Source organism: Podarcis tiliguerta (genome assembly GCF_965153285.1).
Source record: "Podarcis tiliguerta genome assembly, chromosome: 7".
NCBI lineage: Eukaryota > Metazoa > Chordata > Lepidosauria > Squamata > Lacertidae > Podarcis > Podarcis tiliguerta.
This window is the reverse complement of record NC_139540.1, coordinates 77496169-77511708: the sequence shown is the minus strand read 5'-3', so window position 1 is coordinate 77511708 and position 15540 is coordinate 77496169. Positions and strand designations below refer to the sequence as shown.

The 15540-nt window shown below is 43.9% G+C and overlaps 1 protein-coding gene across 1 annotated transcript in view; it reads right to left on the bottom strand.

Moving 5' to 3' along the window:
* The window catches only part of GABBR2 (gamma-aminobutyric acid type B receptor subunit 2), a 294647-nt gene that overhangs the window by 126048 nt on the left and 153059 nt on the right, over window positions 1-15540 (bottom strand). The window contains exon 8 of the mRNA XM_083449337.1: window positions 10754-10814. Coding sequence (XP_083305463.1) covers window positions 10754-10814 — 61 coding nt within the window. The remainder of the gene's footprint in view (window positions 1-10753; window positions 10815-15540) is intronic.

Sequence of the window (15540 nt, the reverse complement as noted above, 5' to 3'; positions counted from 1 at the left end):
ATAGTTGAGCATTTAATTTGCATAGCATCCAAACATCTGTTCTTTCAGCCTGAGCTACTTCATTCTATTTATCACATTTCCTGGAAGTCTAACTCAATAGTTAATAGCTGAGCAAGATCCAGACCACTTGGTTTCAGTGGAAGAGCCTTAATATTAACACGTAGGGACTACAACATGTGCTTAAGATAGGGGAGGGTCCCTAACTACCAACCATGGGGATTTAAAATTGCCTCTATTTTGCCTGTTCATTGTTAGAAAGCCCTACTTTGCCTTTCAAACTATGCAGCAACTGCAGTAGTTTGGTGTGTGTGTGTGTGTGTGTGTGTGTGTGTGTGTGTGTGTGTTTCTTTCAAAACGTACATAGGCCATACATAATCTTCTTCGTCCACCCACCCCTGTGGTATCTCCTTGGAACCAAACTATTATGAAGCTAATATTCATGACAAGTTTTACTAGATAAGAGAATTTTTTGGGCACTTCTATGCCGGCTGGCACTACACTTGAAGAAAAGAATGAATGTCAGCTGGTCCTGAAAGCTGGTTAACGAATTGGCTAGTTCTAGCTATTTCTACATGAATTGCTCCCCAGTCAGATGCCTGAGAGAAAGAAAGAGAAGAAATTAAATTGATAGAGACAAGGCTTGCTTCATCTTTGTAACTATTGTAAATATGTTGACTGAAGGAAAACTACTGTAATTAAATTATGAACTATTTGGAGCATGGGGGGGGGGGTGAAGGGTCTTAATGAACTGTCACAATATGCTGCTGATCATGAATAGTATTAACTCTACCTGTTGGCATATATTCTGATAGCAGGACTCTCCTCTAATCAGGATCCAGTTTAATGGACACTGAATGCTTTAATACTTGGTAGCTTCAAGAATGAAATCTTCCACCTATCACCCTTTATGTTAAGTACCGAGCCTTTTCTCTCTTTGCTAAATTTCTCCAGTTATAACAGTCTATGTGGCTCCTTGTACAGTGTTGACATGCAACACAATGAAAGTAAGAACTGTCCTACATAGTGTTGACTCCTGTAGGATAGCTAGAGGAGTCAGGAAGTGGATTTCTGCAGATCAACAACATGCATTTAGAGAAGGCCAGAGTTTTGCCTAGTACAAAGAGCCTAAAGCCAATTCTACGAATAAATTCGGTCTGACAGGCCATTTAAAGTATGGCTGTGTTCCAGCTGGAGGTTTCTGCTGAGTAAACCCCAACACAAGAGTCCTGCTAAGAAATATATTGAGGGACTTCCAAGTTTACGGGGATACCAGCAATCATTACTATCCCCAGGAACTATTTATACAGCCTGAAAACTTCACCCTAATCTTTTGAAACAATACAAGTATTTGGATATACGCAGCTAGAAAAACCCTAGCCATCTGGCCCCCATGATATGTAAAAATGCTATGCCAGCACCAATGATTTTCTCTCTCTTCTGTTTCTGGCTGTAACATATTAGATGCAATGGATACTTGAGATCAAATGGAAGCAGTTGAAAATTCACAAAGCAACAGCCAGGACCTCATGCGGTTGCGAATGCAGACACAGTAACTGTACATGTAGTTTATTTCTTAATTGAAAGCATAGAAAAATTAAGAAGAAGAAAAATTCTTAGATCAGACGTCTTCCACTGACTAGATTGCACAGAAGTCATTCCCACTTATTGGTCTGTTAGCTGGAAATCTATCTGTTGACACCTGGTCCCCAAGTTAGATTTTTTTTTTTTTTTTTAGAGACTAGGTAGCTAAGCTATATTTTCTTCTCCTTTTCAAGAAGAAGGTAGGTTTAAGTGTTGGAAGAATGCAGAGGCTGCTTATTCAGACCAACAAGAAGTGATGCAACAGGACAGCAGTGATGCTAGAAGACTCCCAAGACACTCCCTGCATCTGCGTAAAACACAAGGTGTAGGAACAAGCAGAGGGAGGCCCCAGGGATATAGAAAGAGAGAGAGGAATGGAATTTGAAGGATGAGTAAGCACAGTGCTGAGCCAGGAGAGAGCGAGGGAGGCGAAATAAGGGCAAGGGTGAGGGAGGGCAACCACCATACTACAGAAAATCTATGGGATATAAGGAAGCGTTACACTACAGAAAAAAAGGGATGTGGGTGTCGCTGTGGGTTAAACCACTGAGCCTGGGACTTGCTGATCAGAAGGTCGGAGGTTCGAATCCCTCCGATGGGGTGAGCTCCCGTTGCTTGGTCCCGGCTCCTGCCCACCTAGCAGTTCAAAAGCACATCAAAGTGCAAGTAGATAAATAGGTACCACTCCAGCGGGAAGGTAAATGCCGTTTCCATGCACTGCTCTGGTTCGCCAGAAGCAGCTTAGTCATGCTGGCCACATGACCCAGAAGCTGTACGCCGGCTCCCTCGGCCAGTAAAGCGAGATGAGTGCCGCAACCCCAGAGTTGGTCACGACTGGACCTAATGGTCAGGGCCCCCTTTACCTTTGCACAACAGAAAACACCCACTAGGTGGTCTCTGACAGGAAGAGGCAACTCAAGACTGAAGTTTTTGGGAAATATAAGGAGCACAAATGTAAAAATAAGCATATGGCATGCATTCAACAGGTTGTTATGCTTTTAGCTGTTCCTGTTTTATATGTAAGCCACCTTGAGTCCCTGTCAGGGGGAAAAGGCAGGGTATAAATAAATATAACAAAAACAACAACAACACCGTAGTCTCCTTATCTCTCTTATGGCCCATGATGCCCCAAAGAGTTGACAACGATGTTCGAAAGCACCCGGGAGTGCTTTCGAACTGCTAGGTTGGCAGGCGCTGGGACCGAACAACGGGAGCGCACCCCGCCGCGGGGATTCGAACCGCCGACCTTTCGATCGGCAAGCCCTAGGCACTGAGGCTTTTACCCACAGCGCCACCCGCGTCCCTGTTACAGTAATTACTCCCATGCAATCAGCCCATAATGCTGCAGCTAGACATGCACATGTTAAAACAGAACTTGACCACATGTAAATAAAAGGAAGAGTGTGTAGCTTTTTAACTCAAGGCATGACAGAAGTACATGCATCTGAATCCAAACTAAGTTTACTTCTACTAAAGGGAGAATCCAATATCAATTGGGTTGTGGCTCAAAGGGCTTCGTTTGAAGTACGCATATATTAGGATGAGCTTTTTTCTTCTCCTTGACATTTGGATGAGACTGACTGGTCTGCAAATGGCTTCCTTCTCACAGCCAGACCTCATGCTATTTGTTAATGCTAGACAATGTTAGCCTGCTGTCACATCACACTGTCACAACCTTGCTTCAAATGTCACATTAGCAAAGTCAGACAAGAACTGCTTTGTATGAGAACATTTTTTATGCTGACCTTTTGAACAGTCAAAATGACAGGAAAGGCTCCCCTCTCACGGCTCTGCATAGGGAGTCCATATTTACACAATGAGAAGCAACACAAGTCTTAATTTTTTCAGTTTGCTATTAAAATGCTCAGTGCTACATAAATAAATAAAATGCCACCACCGCACACAACAGAAAATAGCAAGTTAAGGGTTCGTGTGTGTGTGGTCACTTCTCTGTTTAGCAAAACCTAGTGTTTCAAGGCAGTGACTTCTCAATCAGAATTATACTTTTTTATTTATTTAATAAAAATAAACAACCTGCTCCTACCTAGTTGTAAAGTTTAAGTGGGAAGAGTAGGGGCCAGAAACACTGGATCCCACCCAGCATAAGGTAAAGTTAAAGGGACCCCTGACCGTTAGGTCCAGTTGCGGACGACTCTGGGATTGCGGCACTCATCTCGCTTTACTGGCCGAGGGAGCCGGCGTACAGCTTCCGGGTCATGTGGCCAGCATGACTAAGCCGCTTCTGGCGAAACCAGAGCAGCACACGGTTTACCTTCCTGCCGAAGCGGTACCTATTTATCTACTTGCACTGGTGTGCTTTCGAACTGCTAGGTTGGCAGGAGCTGGGACCGAGCAACGGGAACTCACCCCACTGCGGGGATTCGAACTGCCGACCTTCAGATCAGCAAGTCCTAGGCTCTGTGGTTTAACCCACAGCGCCACCCATGTCCTCTCCCACCCAGCATATTTGACTTATAAGAGTTACATTCGAACTGTTGTCTCAACTGGGCAAGTGATACAGGAATCAATCCTATACAGTACTCAAGAAGTTGACATAAAGCAATCCAGTGTAACTTGAGTCAACAATGTTTTAAAATAGTGTTTGAGTTAACTTACAGCGGGTTGCCAGGTCACACGACCAAGGTGAATGACCCCACTCTGGTCCTGCCACACCCCCAGAATATCGCCTTTTCAGAGCTTGCATCAGCATAAAATCTGCCAGGTTTGACTAAGCTGCCTGGATCCCAGTTGAGTTGCGATGGGAGAGATGGACTGTTGTATCTTTGGTTGAGTTGAGGATGAGGGAGTTAAGCCAGCATAGGCTGGTTTAGCCAGGAATCTGTTGCTGGATCCTAATCAATCGCTCATCCCAGCAGAGTGTGCTATAGGATTGCTCCCCTACTCACATGAGCAAATTGCAATGTATGATCAGGGAGGTGTATTTAGCAAAGTTTCAGTGGCAGCTTCTCAGAGTGGCGCATTCTGTAGAGGTAGAGATACCCACCCCGATTTTCATGAATATGCTTATCCAGTGCTACTCTAAGGACTATTATTTGCGCAAAACAGCCAGTAAATAGAATTTGTTTTTTTTTTCCTTTTCCTTTTACCATTTTTATCAAAACAAGTTGATTGGACTCATTATAAATGTTAATGCAGCAACAGTGCATTAAACATTTATATAACATTCATTTATTTATAGAAGGCTAACGAATAATAGAATTGTGGAATTGGAAGGGACCACAATGGTCATCTAGTCCAACCCTCTGCAGTGGAGGAATCTTTTACCCAATGTGGGGCTCAAACCCGTGACCCAGAGATTAAGAGTCATGTGCTCTAACAACTCAGCTATCCCAGCTGCTTCTTTTTTTAAATTTAATTACTGTATCGAAACACTGATTATGTTTAATATTTCTATACCTATAGACAGACTATCTTCTCCTTAATAATTATTCTAATAAAGCTTAAATAAATTTAAGCAAAATGCTAATGCAGCCATAGTACACCCACAATGAAACTGAAAAAAATAGTGTTTATTTAAAAAAATATGTTATTATTATTAATTATTATAATTATTAACTTTTTTTTAACCACCACCCATACATTTCAAGGCAGTATTTACATTTTGTTTTAGTATCCCTCTTTCTCTCTCTTTTAATTACTTTGTTTTTTGAGCTACTTATTGTACTTCTGGCTTGCCGCTTACTGCTTCTGCAGTGCAAGACAAGTAATGATGGAAAAACCTCCTCTACAGTGAGCCACTATTTACTTTTCTCAACAAAAAGGCATCACTGTAGGCTGGGCCGTGTTACCCATAGGCGCTTGGGGTGTGGGGCACCAGGGCGCCGGGCTCTCAGGGGCGCCAGGCCAAGAGTCCTGGGCTGAGATTTGGAGTCTGGCAGAGCCCGTCGGAGCTCCACAGATCTTCTGCTGTGGGCAAGCAAGGCACTGAGGCAGCCGGCTGGCTCTGCCTTCCTGTGTACCTGGGATTGATGAGGCCTGCCTGGTTGAGAGCCTTGGGCTCGTGTGATGGCCTGGGATTTGGACTCGGAGGCTGAACCTGAGGAATCCCAGCCTGCACAGGAGTCCCCACCTCCAGAACCAGCTGAGCCGGGGCTGGGTCTTGAGCCTGAAGGGTCCTCACCTGTGCTGGATCCTCAGGTACAGGTACCAGCTGAGTCTGCTCTGGCTCCTGAGGGGGTAGAGGACCCATTGCCTGCAGGTGCTCCACTCTCAGCCCCGTCAGGGGAAGCTGAGGTTGCCTCTGGGTCCGGTAACCCTCCAGCCTCTCCTGAGCTGCAGAGGCTCAGGGCAGAGAGGCAGAGGGAACTAAGTTCCCGCAGGAGGAGTGCTTGCCTCCAGGCCAGGAGAGGTGGGTCACCTGTGGACCGGGGCCGCCGTATGCCTCAGGGTAGATAAAAGCCAGCCAGCCCCAGTCCCAGGTTGCGGGAGCAACATTGTTGGTAGCCTGTTCCTGCCTGCACTCTGTCCTGCTCTTCTGCCAGAGTTCCTGACCTCACCCGACTCCCTGCCTTGGACCCAGCTTCAGCTTTGACGGACAGCCTCCATACCACACCCTTGACCTTGGACTGGACCCAGACCTCGCCTCACGGTTAACCCTTGGGACCAGCACAGCTCGACTGTTGTTGTGCTGGGCTCTGCTTGCTGCCACTGCCTCGGGCTCCTCTGTTGCTGCTGAGGCCGCTGGCCAGGCCAGCTCTGCCATGCCCGCCCTAAAAAAAGGTCAACAATTTTGCTTAAGACGGCCCTGACTGTAGGGAAATGTTGGGTGCATGGTATGATTTCCCACATCTTAAAAAATAAACCTAGGAGGCCCAGTTTGCCACAGGGCCTACTGTGAGTGTATTCTATATAACTCATTATAGACTGCAATACCTCAAGGACCACCTCTCGCCATATGAACAGACCCAGACGTCATCTTCTGAGGCCCTTCTTTGTTTGCCCCCTCCACGAGAAGCCAAAAGGGTGGCAACATACAAACAGGCATTTTCTCCGGTGGCTCCCCATTTGTGGAATGCTCTCCCCAGCCAGACAAAAGCATCCCTTTTCTCCCAGGCCTTTGGCTAATTAAACAATTTGTGGCCTTAAGCTGTGTGTGTGTGTGTGTGTGTTTTGTTTGTTATTATGTTATGTATATTTGTGTTTTTATACTGTAAACCCCCCTGTGATCCTTGGATGAAGGGAGGTATATGATCTTAATAAATAACAACTTCCAGAATGCTTTGAAACTCGGAGGGTTCAATGGCAGCCATGCCTTCAGCAGGTAGCACAATACAGAAAGAGTTTTCGCAAGACATGAAGTCTGAAGGAAAGTGCAGAGGAAGTTAAGCATGCTAAAAGCCCTATTCAAATCAGTGGGCAGTACATGTCTTTTGGTTTTTGTCCTAGATATTTATTATAATGTAGTAAAGGCAGTATGTTGTACTTACATTGTGAAGGCATAAATTGGAGTGAGCTTTAGTACATTAGCCACAATCTATGAACACTTAATTCAATTTATTTCAAAGAGCTTATGCATTTCTAACTTTGTGCTGGATTGTGATCAATATGTAAAGATGGAAGAACTCGGGGAAATGAACAGATTTTTCTCCTGCTTTCCAGCTTGCTAAAGAAAAAAACAAAACCCAGCATAGTATTTGAGCCAGTGAGTGCCTTGGAGGCATTTATTGTAGGGAAGCAATGAGAGATGTAAAAAGGAGAAAATAACTAACAAGAGCAAGCTATATCATGTCTGTACAAATTTTTCAATTACAGTCATACCTCGGGTTACAGACGCTTCAGGTTGTGTTTTTTCGGAAGTACCGGAACAGGTTACTTCTGGGTTTCGGGGGTCGCGCATGTGCAGAAGCGCTAAATCGTGCTTTGCACATGCGCAGAAGCACTGAATCGCAACCCGCACATGTGCAGACGCGGCGCTGTGGGTTGCGAACGTGCATCCCGCCCAGATCACGTTCGCAACCCGAGCATCCGCTGTAGCTGGAATAAAATCAAGTTTATCCAAATCATCTGAATAACGACTCATGCTTTTTTTCCTGATCTGCAAACTACATATACCTAGAGCTAGTGAAAAAGATGGAGCAATTAAGGGCTAGTTCACAATGGCGAGCGGTGTCTTGGGGCATTGGCTATCACTGATTTAGCACTGCAAAACGAACTTCCATGTCACCTCAATGACATTGTTTTTAAATGGAGTGGCTTCACATACCGAGCTGCCAGTCACTTGTAAAGAAAACAAGTGCATATTCATGTACGTGTGAAACAGTCACCCATCCTTTCTAGCTAATTATTTTCCATGCACAGAAATAGTACTCAATTTCCTCCAGGCAGAATCTACATAAAACTCTTCCAAATCTTTTGGGTTTTAACTAGCACTAATCAAAGCCCATTCACAATATTTTCATACATCCCTATCAACTTGGCTGTAGGCCCAGAAGGAAAACTGGCTTTAAAAAAAAGCTTCAAGGAAGAAATTGTTAGCGATGTAAAAAAGAGGGAGGAATGAACGTCTTGGTGCAGATTTTAACATGGTGGATATACTAGCGAAGAAGCTAAGTGAGCTCCAAAGATTTCAAACAATGCAAGCTTTTTCAAAAGATTTCATTTAGAAAGCAAAAGCTGAACTATACATTTTGTTACACGTGAAATTGCAATGGAACTGCAACAACCACATCTTTGTGACAAAGTCCCACTAGAAACAGATAATAGGTAGCAGAGATACAATGGTAGGAAGCAAGTACGGTACTTAAAATTGTTCCTACCAGGCACTTGCCGTATGAAATTTCCCTCCACCCCAGCCAAGCCATTGACATTCCAGCAAAGAAGGATTTTCAAATTGCCATCATTAAAAAAAAGGAATTTGCAGAAGGCCTAAGTAAAATACAGTAACCTCTAACCAACCACATACTTAACAATGAAGCGTGCATGCAATTATATACCTTTGTCACCTCTAAAAGCCATGGATCTATGAGTGCAAGTATTTCCATTTTCTGATATCTGAGAAGCGCAGACTGTGATGTGGGACTCAATTAAATCATAGCCTTTGGCCATGATCCAGGGAACAGCAAGTGCAGCAGAAATTCACGGGGATGCCATGAGCACAACTGCAGATTTCCATGAAAGAGGGGCAGTCAATAGATTTGAAAACAATTGCTTCTGACTGGAGATTATATGTATACTAGATGTTTTGCTTCCTGACTGATCCTCCTCTTAGACCAGTTCCTCATATGAGATCTCTGAACTGAGCAGAGAGGGGGAAATAGGGATCAGCGATGCAATACCCTGATATCATGCACTGGTTAGCAGCCTAGCTGTTGCATTTTGCACCAACTGAAGCTTGTGGTTGCTCCTCAAGGGTAGCCCTGTGTGGAGTGTGTTGTGGGTAACATGGAGAAGATTGACTTGGGATAGGTCACAGCTGGTACACCAAATGTAAAGAAAAGCAGAAACACACCTTGCCACTGCCACAACCTGAGAATCCAGGGACAACACAGGATCAAGAAACACACCTAAGCTATTTCATTTATTTCCGGGGCAATGCAGCCACTTCCAGAACATGCTGAATCTCAGTTCCCAAGACAACACCAAACCTGCCATGCCTGGATTTATTCTCATCTTATTCACTCTCATCCAGTCCACCCGACAGCATTCAAGGGTATCAACTTTTATCTTTGCACAAGGAGCAATAGAGCCAAACGTCATCAGCCTACTGGCAGCTCTTAACTCCAAAACTCTGAATGCCATCTCCCAGTATATATTGTGTGGATGTTAAACAGCACTGGGGACAGAACAGAACCCTCTTGCATGTTAACCCATGTTACCATAAGCCAAGCCTCTGGTGTCAAACAGCAGAACTCAGAACCACTTTCTGGACACACTCCAACATACAAGACCAGATCCCCCGAAATACAATTTCCACAAGGCCCAACCCAGCCAGGAAATCAAGAAGGAAACCATGGTAGATGGTACTGAAAACCACCGAGAACTCCAAGAGAACTAGCAGAGCCACACTCCCTGCATCAAAACACTCTCAGGGGTTATCCATACTTCGTCTTGCCTGCTGCTTCCCCCTGGGGAAAACCATTCTTTGGTGCTTAATCAGAGGAGACAGCAATTCAGGTTTTCTCCAGGTCGCCATTTGTTCCTATCTGTCGCTAAACAGCGGGAAAGGAGCAGGAAAGGGGAAAACCCCTCAGACCCATGCTTCTAGGCAGAAGTGAGGACAAGCACATAGTTCCACATCCCAATTGAAGCCCAATTGCAATGGGTCTAAGTTTTGTTTTGTTTGGCCTTTGATATTTTCTTTCAGAGGGAAGTGTGTATATGAGAGAGAGAGAGAGTGCAAATTAGTTTGAATTAGTTTTAAGGAACCATGCATAGGATGGTGTTCTCAGGCAACTAAAGGTTATGTAATCAACTGACAGCCCTAATGATCTGATCATAAAAAAACCCTTCAGTACAATCTTTTAAACATGTTGTGAGAATGTAACAAAAAGTGTTTTTTCCCCCAGTAATCCAAATGTTATGAAATGTTTCAAGGAATATATAGCTTAATAGGGAAGACATGAGGAAGCTGGCTGATCAAGTTTGGAGCATGAAAACCCTCTCTACAAGGGAGGAGTTAAGCTGTACGCCTGGAACTAACCCAAGTCACTGCACTGTTGTAATTCCTCATCAATGATTAGGTTTCGAAATATATTTAATTTTTTTTTATTATTATTTCTTAAATGAAAGTAAGCCAGTAGAAATTGTCTTATTTGAACAGCTGTTCTCATTTTCTAAGTTCTAAATACGTCTCACTTTTCAGGCGGGACAAGAGGTTAGCACATGTTATTTCTATAAAATACATTTTTCAGCACACTTATCCAATCTGTATGCCAGATCACATGCAGGATGCCATGTATTTTTGTAAGCAAAGAAGGCCAGCCTCAAAGTAGAGAGAGTTTCACACAATGCATTCCCCCGCCCCACTAACAAAAAGGAGAACCCATTATTTCTGGGCATTCTGCCACGTTTTATTACCACATATTCAGTTAATTTCCTTTCAACCTACTTTACAGTGCAAAGTGGCTATTAGGACAAATGCATCTCATATTCGCATGCTTTACAAACCGTAATAATATAAATGCAAATGGATAAATAAATATCTGTCACCTACCTTGGAACTGTGTAAATTTGATTGTCCCCATCCTCTCTCCATTTCTGAACATAACTTGACCCTAAATAAAGTAAATAGACAACCTTATAAAGCTACAGTTCACTCTAAATGACAATGAGATCAACTATCTAATCTGGACTTTTCTTATTAAAAACCCACTTGGAAATCAGAGACCTTGATGAACTAAAGAGAATTACACTTACAGAACCCATTTTATAAAGTAACCTGACACTTGTGCAAGGCTGTGCTGGAGCAGTTATGCAATAATGATGATATAGGGGCAACTGCTGGCGAAGACCATTGGTCTTTTTATGCTGAATAGCTGCCCAAAGCCAAGTCTATCACTGCAAAGATAGATAGATCAACCGCCCACCCCCCACCCCCCACCCAAATCGCAGGCACTATCTATATAAATAAATGTTGCATTCTTGCAGGGCTGACAAGCAATTAACTTAAAGGTCACATATAGACACAGGGAGTCAATTATTTTATCAATTCCATTGCAGGCAAGGAAACACAGAAAAGAAAGGTGTAGATTGCACATAGTTAAGCTGAAAGCCTCAATATTGGCGGACCCATCCAATATACAACACATAAGCACAGGAAATGTACTTGGGTGTGAATAACTGTGGAGATTTTTTTTGGTGCATGCTCCAGCCAATTAAGCTTGTGCCTGTGTTAAATAAGGAAGAAGTCAACAAACTCCACATACAGGAAGCAGAACTGAAAACACTTGGGAATGGTGTGAGGCAGGAGCAGTCAGCAGGGGAGGGCAGCGGTGCTCACCTGACTGACTGCCACCTTTGTTACTGCTGCTTACAGGGTGGTAGGTGTGTGTGTGATACAGCAGCAAAGTCAGCATAGTGCAAAAGCACCAATGGAGCTAACCATGCACTCCTGCCAGTGTGTTTGCACCACACTGACCTCGCCACTGCCTCACCCCTCCCTGTAATGCAGGAGCTGGGACATTCAGAGAACGCCACCCTGCCAACAGCTGCTGGTGTGGGTATATATTGGCAGGGGGGCATTGCCAAGAACCACCCTTTTACAAACACAGAGAAAACACCTGAGATCCAAGTCATAGCTATTGAGTAATTACCAAAGTTGTATCTTCCATTATTCATAATGCAAAGTATTCTAGTGCGGGGTCATTGCTACTGAAAGCCACCTCCTTAATGTGGGAGAAACTAGTCCATACATGTATTATCTCACTGGGTTTCTCATCCTTTGGCGGTTCAACACTTGATGGATGGCAGCTGGATGTGTGAACTGTCTCCATTGGGATGCACTGAATGTGAGGAAGACATTGAAGTTCTGTTGGAAGTGTTAGCTCTACTATAGCTCTTCTGTGCAAGGGAACCATCACCCAGTGCTGCAGACATCAAAGGACGGACATGAATGTTTGAACCAGCCCTGAGTGAAGCAGCATTCTGCTCCAGATTCAAAGCTAACCAGAGTGGCAGCAGAGTATAGTGACAGTGCTTAGGGTTTGGTTGTACTTAAGGGCTTAAGCCTCTCGTGGGACCATAGCTGTTAACTTTTCCTAACAAAAGAGCCACTGGCTGCTAAACTGAGATCATAAAGTAACCTAAAAAAGGTTAAATCCAGTTAAGTCCAGTCATGAACGACTCTGGGGTTGTGGTGCTCATCTCGCTTTACTGGCCGAGGGAGCCGGCGCTTTGTCTGCAGACAGTTTTTCCAGGTCATGTGGGCAGCATGACTAAGCCGCTTCTGGCAAAACCGGAGCAGCGCACAGAAACGCCGCTTACCTTCCCGCTGGAGTGATACCTATTTATCTACTTGCACTTTGGTGTGCTTTAGAACTGCTAGGTTGGCAGGAGCTGGGGCAGAACAAGAGCTCACCCCGTCGTGGGGATTTGAACCACCAACCTTCCAATCAGCAAGCCCTAGGCTCAGTGGTTTAGACCACAGCGCCACCCGCAACATAAATAAATAAACAAATAAACAAAGAGCCTTGTCACTTGATTTCGTGTAGACACAGGTTCCAAGGTAAATCAAGTTGGGATCTGAACTCTGATCCCCCAGGTCTTAGTCCAACACTCTAACCCAGGGGTCAGCTAACTTTTTCATCAGGGGGCCGGTCCACTGTCCCTCAGACCTTGTGGGGAGCCAGACTATATTTTTTTGTGGGGGGAGGGAATGAACAAATTCCTATGCCCCCAAATAACCCAGAGATGCATTTTAAATAAAAGGACACATTCTACTCATATAAAAACACGCTGATTCCTGGACTGTCCGTGGGCTGGATTTAGAAGGCGATTGGGCCGGATCCGGCCCCCAGGCCTTAGTTTGCCTGCCCATGCTCTAATCACTGCACCACACTGGTTCATCAGGTGGGGAGGGGCAGAGGCTAGTCTGAAAGAGTGGCTTGCTTAAGGCTACATAGTAAAATCACGGCAGGTGCAAGATTCAGGGACTTCCTGATTTGTAGCTCTGTTTTTCAGCCACTGTGCTACCCCAGTCTGGGGTGTAGTAGGGAGGGTAATGTGTGAGTCTTACATAAGGTCCTCAGCAAACGTAAAAGCAATCACAACAACTTCTGAAAGACAACATCCTAGAAATTTCTCATTATTATTTCCTGAAGTAGCTTTAGATATACTACGTTCTTATGTCTGTTAATAATATAGAAATAACTTTTGCTTTCTGCAGTGTGACAATGACAGTACTGTATGCCAGAGCAAAAGCCCACATCCACAAACACCAGTAAATGTATTTGTTTGTTTGTTTATAAAATGCATCCCACCTTAATAGCAGGAGCAACCAGGACTGGAACTAGAAGCACTTTTATTCTGTGCAGTGTATACTGTGCCTCTCAAAGCGATGGAATTTTAATATGGGTATCACTTCATTTATCTTCCCATTTTTACTTCCTTTTTCCCTCTGTGCCAGTCAAGATAGGCCGCAGTTCTTTAGCTGTGTGCAAAGCAGTGCTGTTTTTCTAGAAAAAAGAGGTGCCGGAACTCAAAATTAACGCCTCCCTTGTTCTCTTAGAATGGCAATGGCACCCACCTGAGAGGTGCCAGAACTGAGTTCTGGTGAGTTCTGGCTGGAAAAAAGCCCTGGTGCAAAGCATTTATATAAAGCAGCAGAATTGATGTAGCTAATGAGATGTTTCCTCTGGTCTACTTATCTCAATGTGCAAATAAGGGGAGAGGGGGAAGAGATAAATTTCCATCCCTGGCACTGGGTGTACAACAAGCATTTATAATGCTTTTTAATATGCAGCACAAATCTGACAACATTCAGTTCTAGAGAGAACCAAGGTCGTAAGATGCTCAAAGAGATTCCGCCCCACTTTGTACTCTTATTCACAAAAGATAATTCGCACTGGTACAACATCTAACGCAAACAATTACTGTTCAAATTAGATCACATTTCATCGTCATATTCCAAATGAACCACGGAAAAAAAATGTCGCCTATGTCTAAAGAACACTAATAGGAACTCTGTGTGCTCTTAATAGTGATGACTAATCAAAACGTATTTAATTAAGTGAACAATGCCAAATATTTCCCATTCTCACTCTACCAGACTGGTGGCGGCTGGTAGGACCAGGGCAATGGTCCGCATAAGAGATCTTTGGAGGGATTAAAAACAAACAAACCATCTTGCTCTTCTTTTTTACTCTCATAGTATTCCTCAGAAAAGGACCATATACAGAGTACCGTATTTTTTGCTCTATAAGACTCATTTTTTCCCTCCTAAAAAGTAAGGGGAAATGTGTGTGCGTCTTATGGAGCGAATGCAGGCTGCGCAGCTATCCCAGAAGCCAGAACAGCAAGAGGGATTGCTGCTGTCACTGCATAGCGATCCCTCTTGCTGTTCTGGCTTCTGAGATTCAGATTTTTTGTTTGTTTGTTTGTTTCCCTCCTCCAAAAACTTGCGGTCTGGTGCGTCTTATAGTGTGAAAAATACATTAACTGCGAATTAAGTCACAGCTCCTGTGCCTTTGTAGTTTTGCAATTGCGCAGATATGGGTCATCATGCAGGGGCATGAAAAGCTGCAATCTTACGCTTAATTCCATGATGAGCCACTTTCTCAGGGCTGCTTCTCAGCATGAGCCTGGGAGTCAGGCTGGCAACACTCAAGAAGCCATTAAACAATTACAAGTCAATGCGCCTCCCGTAGTTTGCTCTCAGTTTCCAGAAAATAAGAGAACTGGCGAATGGAGACACCTTAAGAACAGAGATGCATCCCCATGTTAACAGTTAATGCATCTCAGCTGATCAGTATTGATGGACCGGTGCTTCGTTGATTTAATACGATCCTCTTCTGAATCCATTTATGCTACTATCTTTTGCAAAATAACGAAAAATGTGGTGACTTGCACGCTGAATGAAACATTATTTCTCTCCGTCAATTTTAAATCTATGAAGTTTTTTATATATAGGTTTCGAGAGAGTTAGTGGCATTTCCCTATCTGTGATTTCCTCCAACACAGATGAACTGATATAGTTGTACAATGCCCACACCCACCCATTACAGTGGTACCTCTGGTTACGTACTTAATTCGTTCCAGAGATTCATTCTTAACCTGAAACTGTTCTTAACCTGAAGCACCACTTTAGCTAATGAGGCCTCCCGCTGCTGCCATGCCACCGCCACGCAATTTCTGTTCTCATCCTGAAGCAAAGTTCTTAACCCGAGATGCTATTTCTGTTAGCGGAGTCTGTAACCTGAAGCGTATGTAACCTGAAGCGTATGTAACCCGAGGTACCACTGTATCTTCTTTTTAAGCAAATGAATGAGTTTGTCAAGTTGCAAC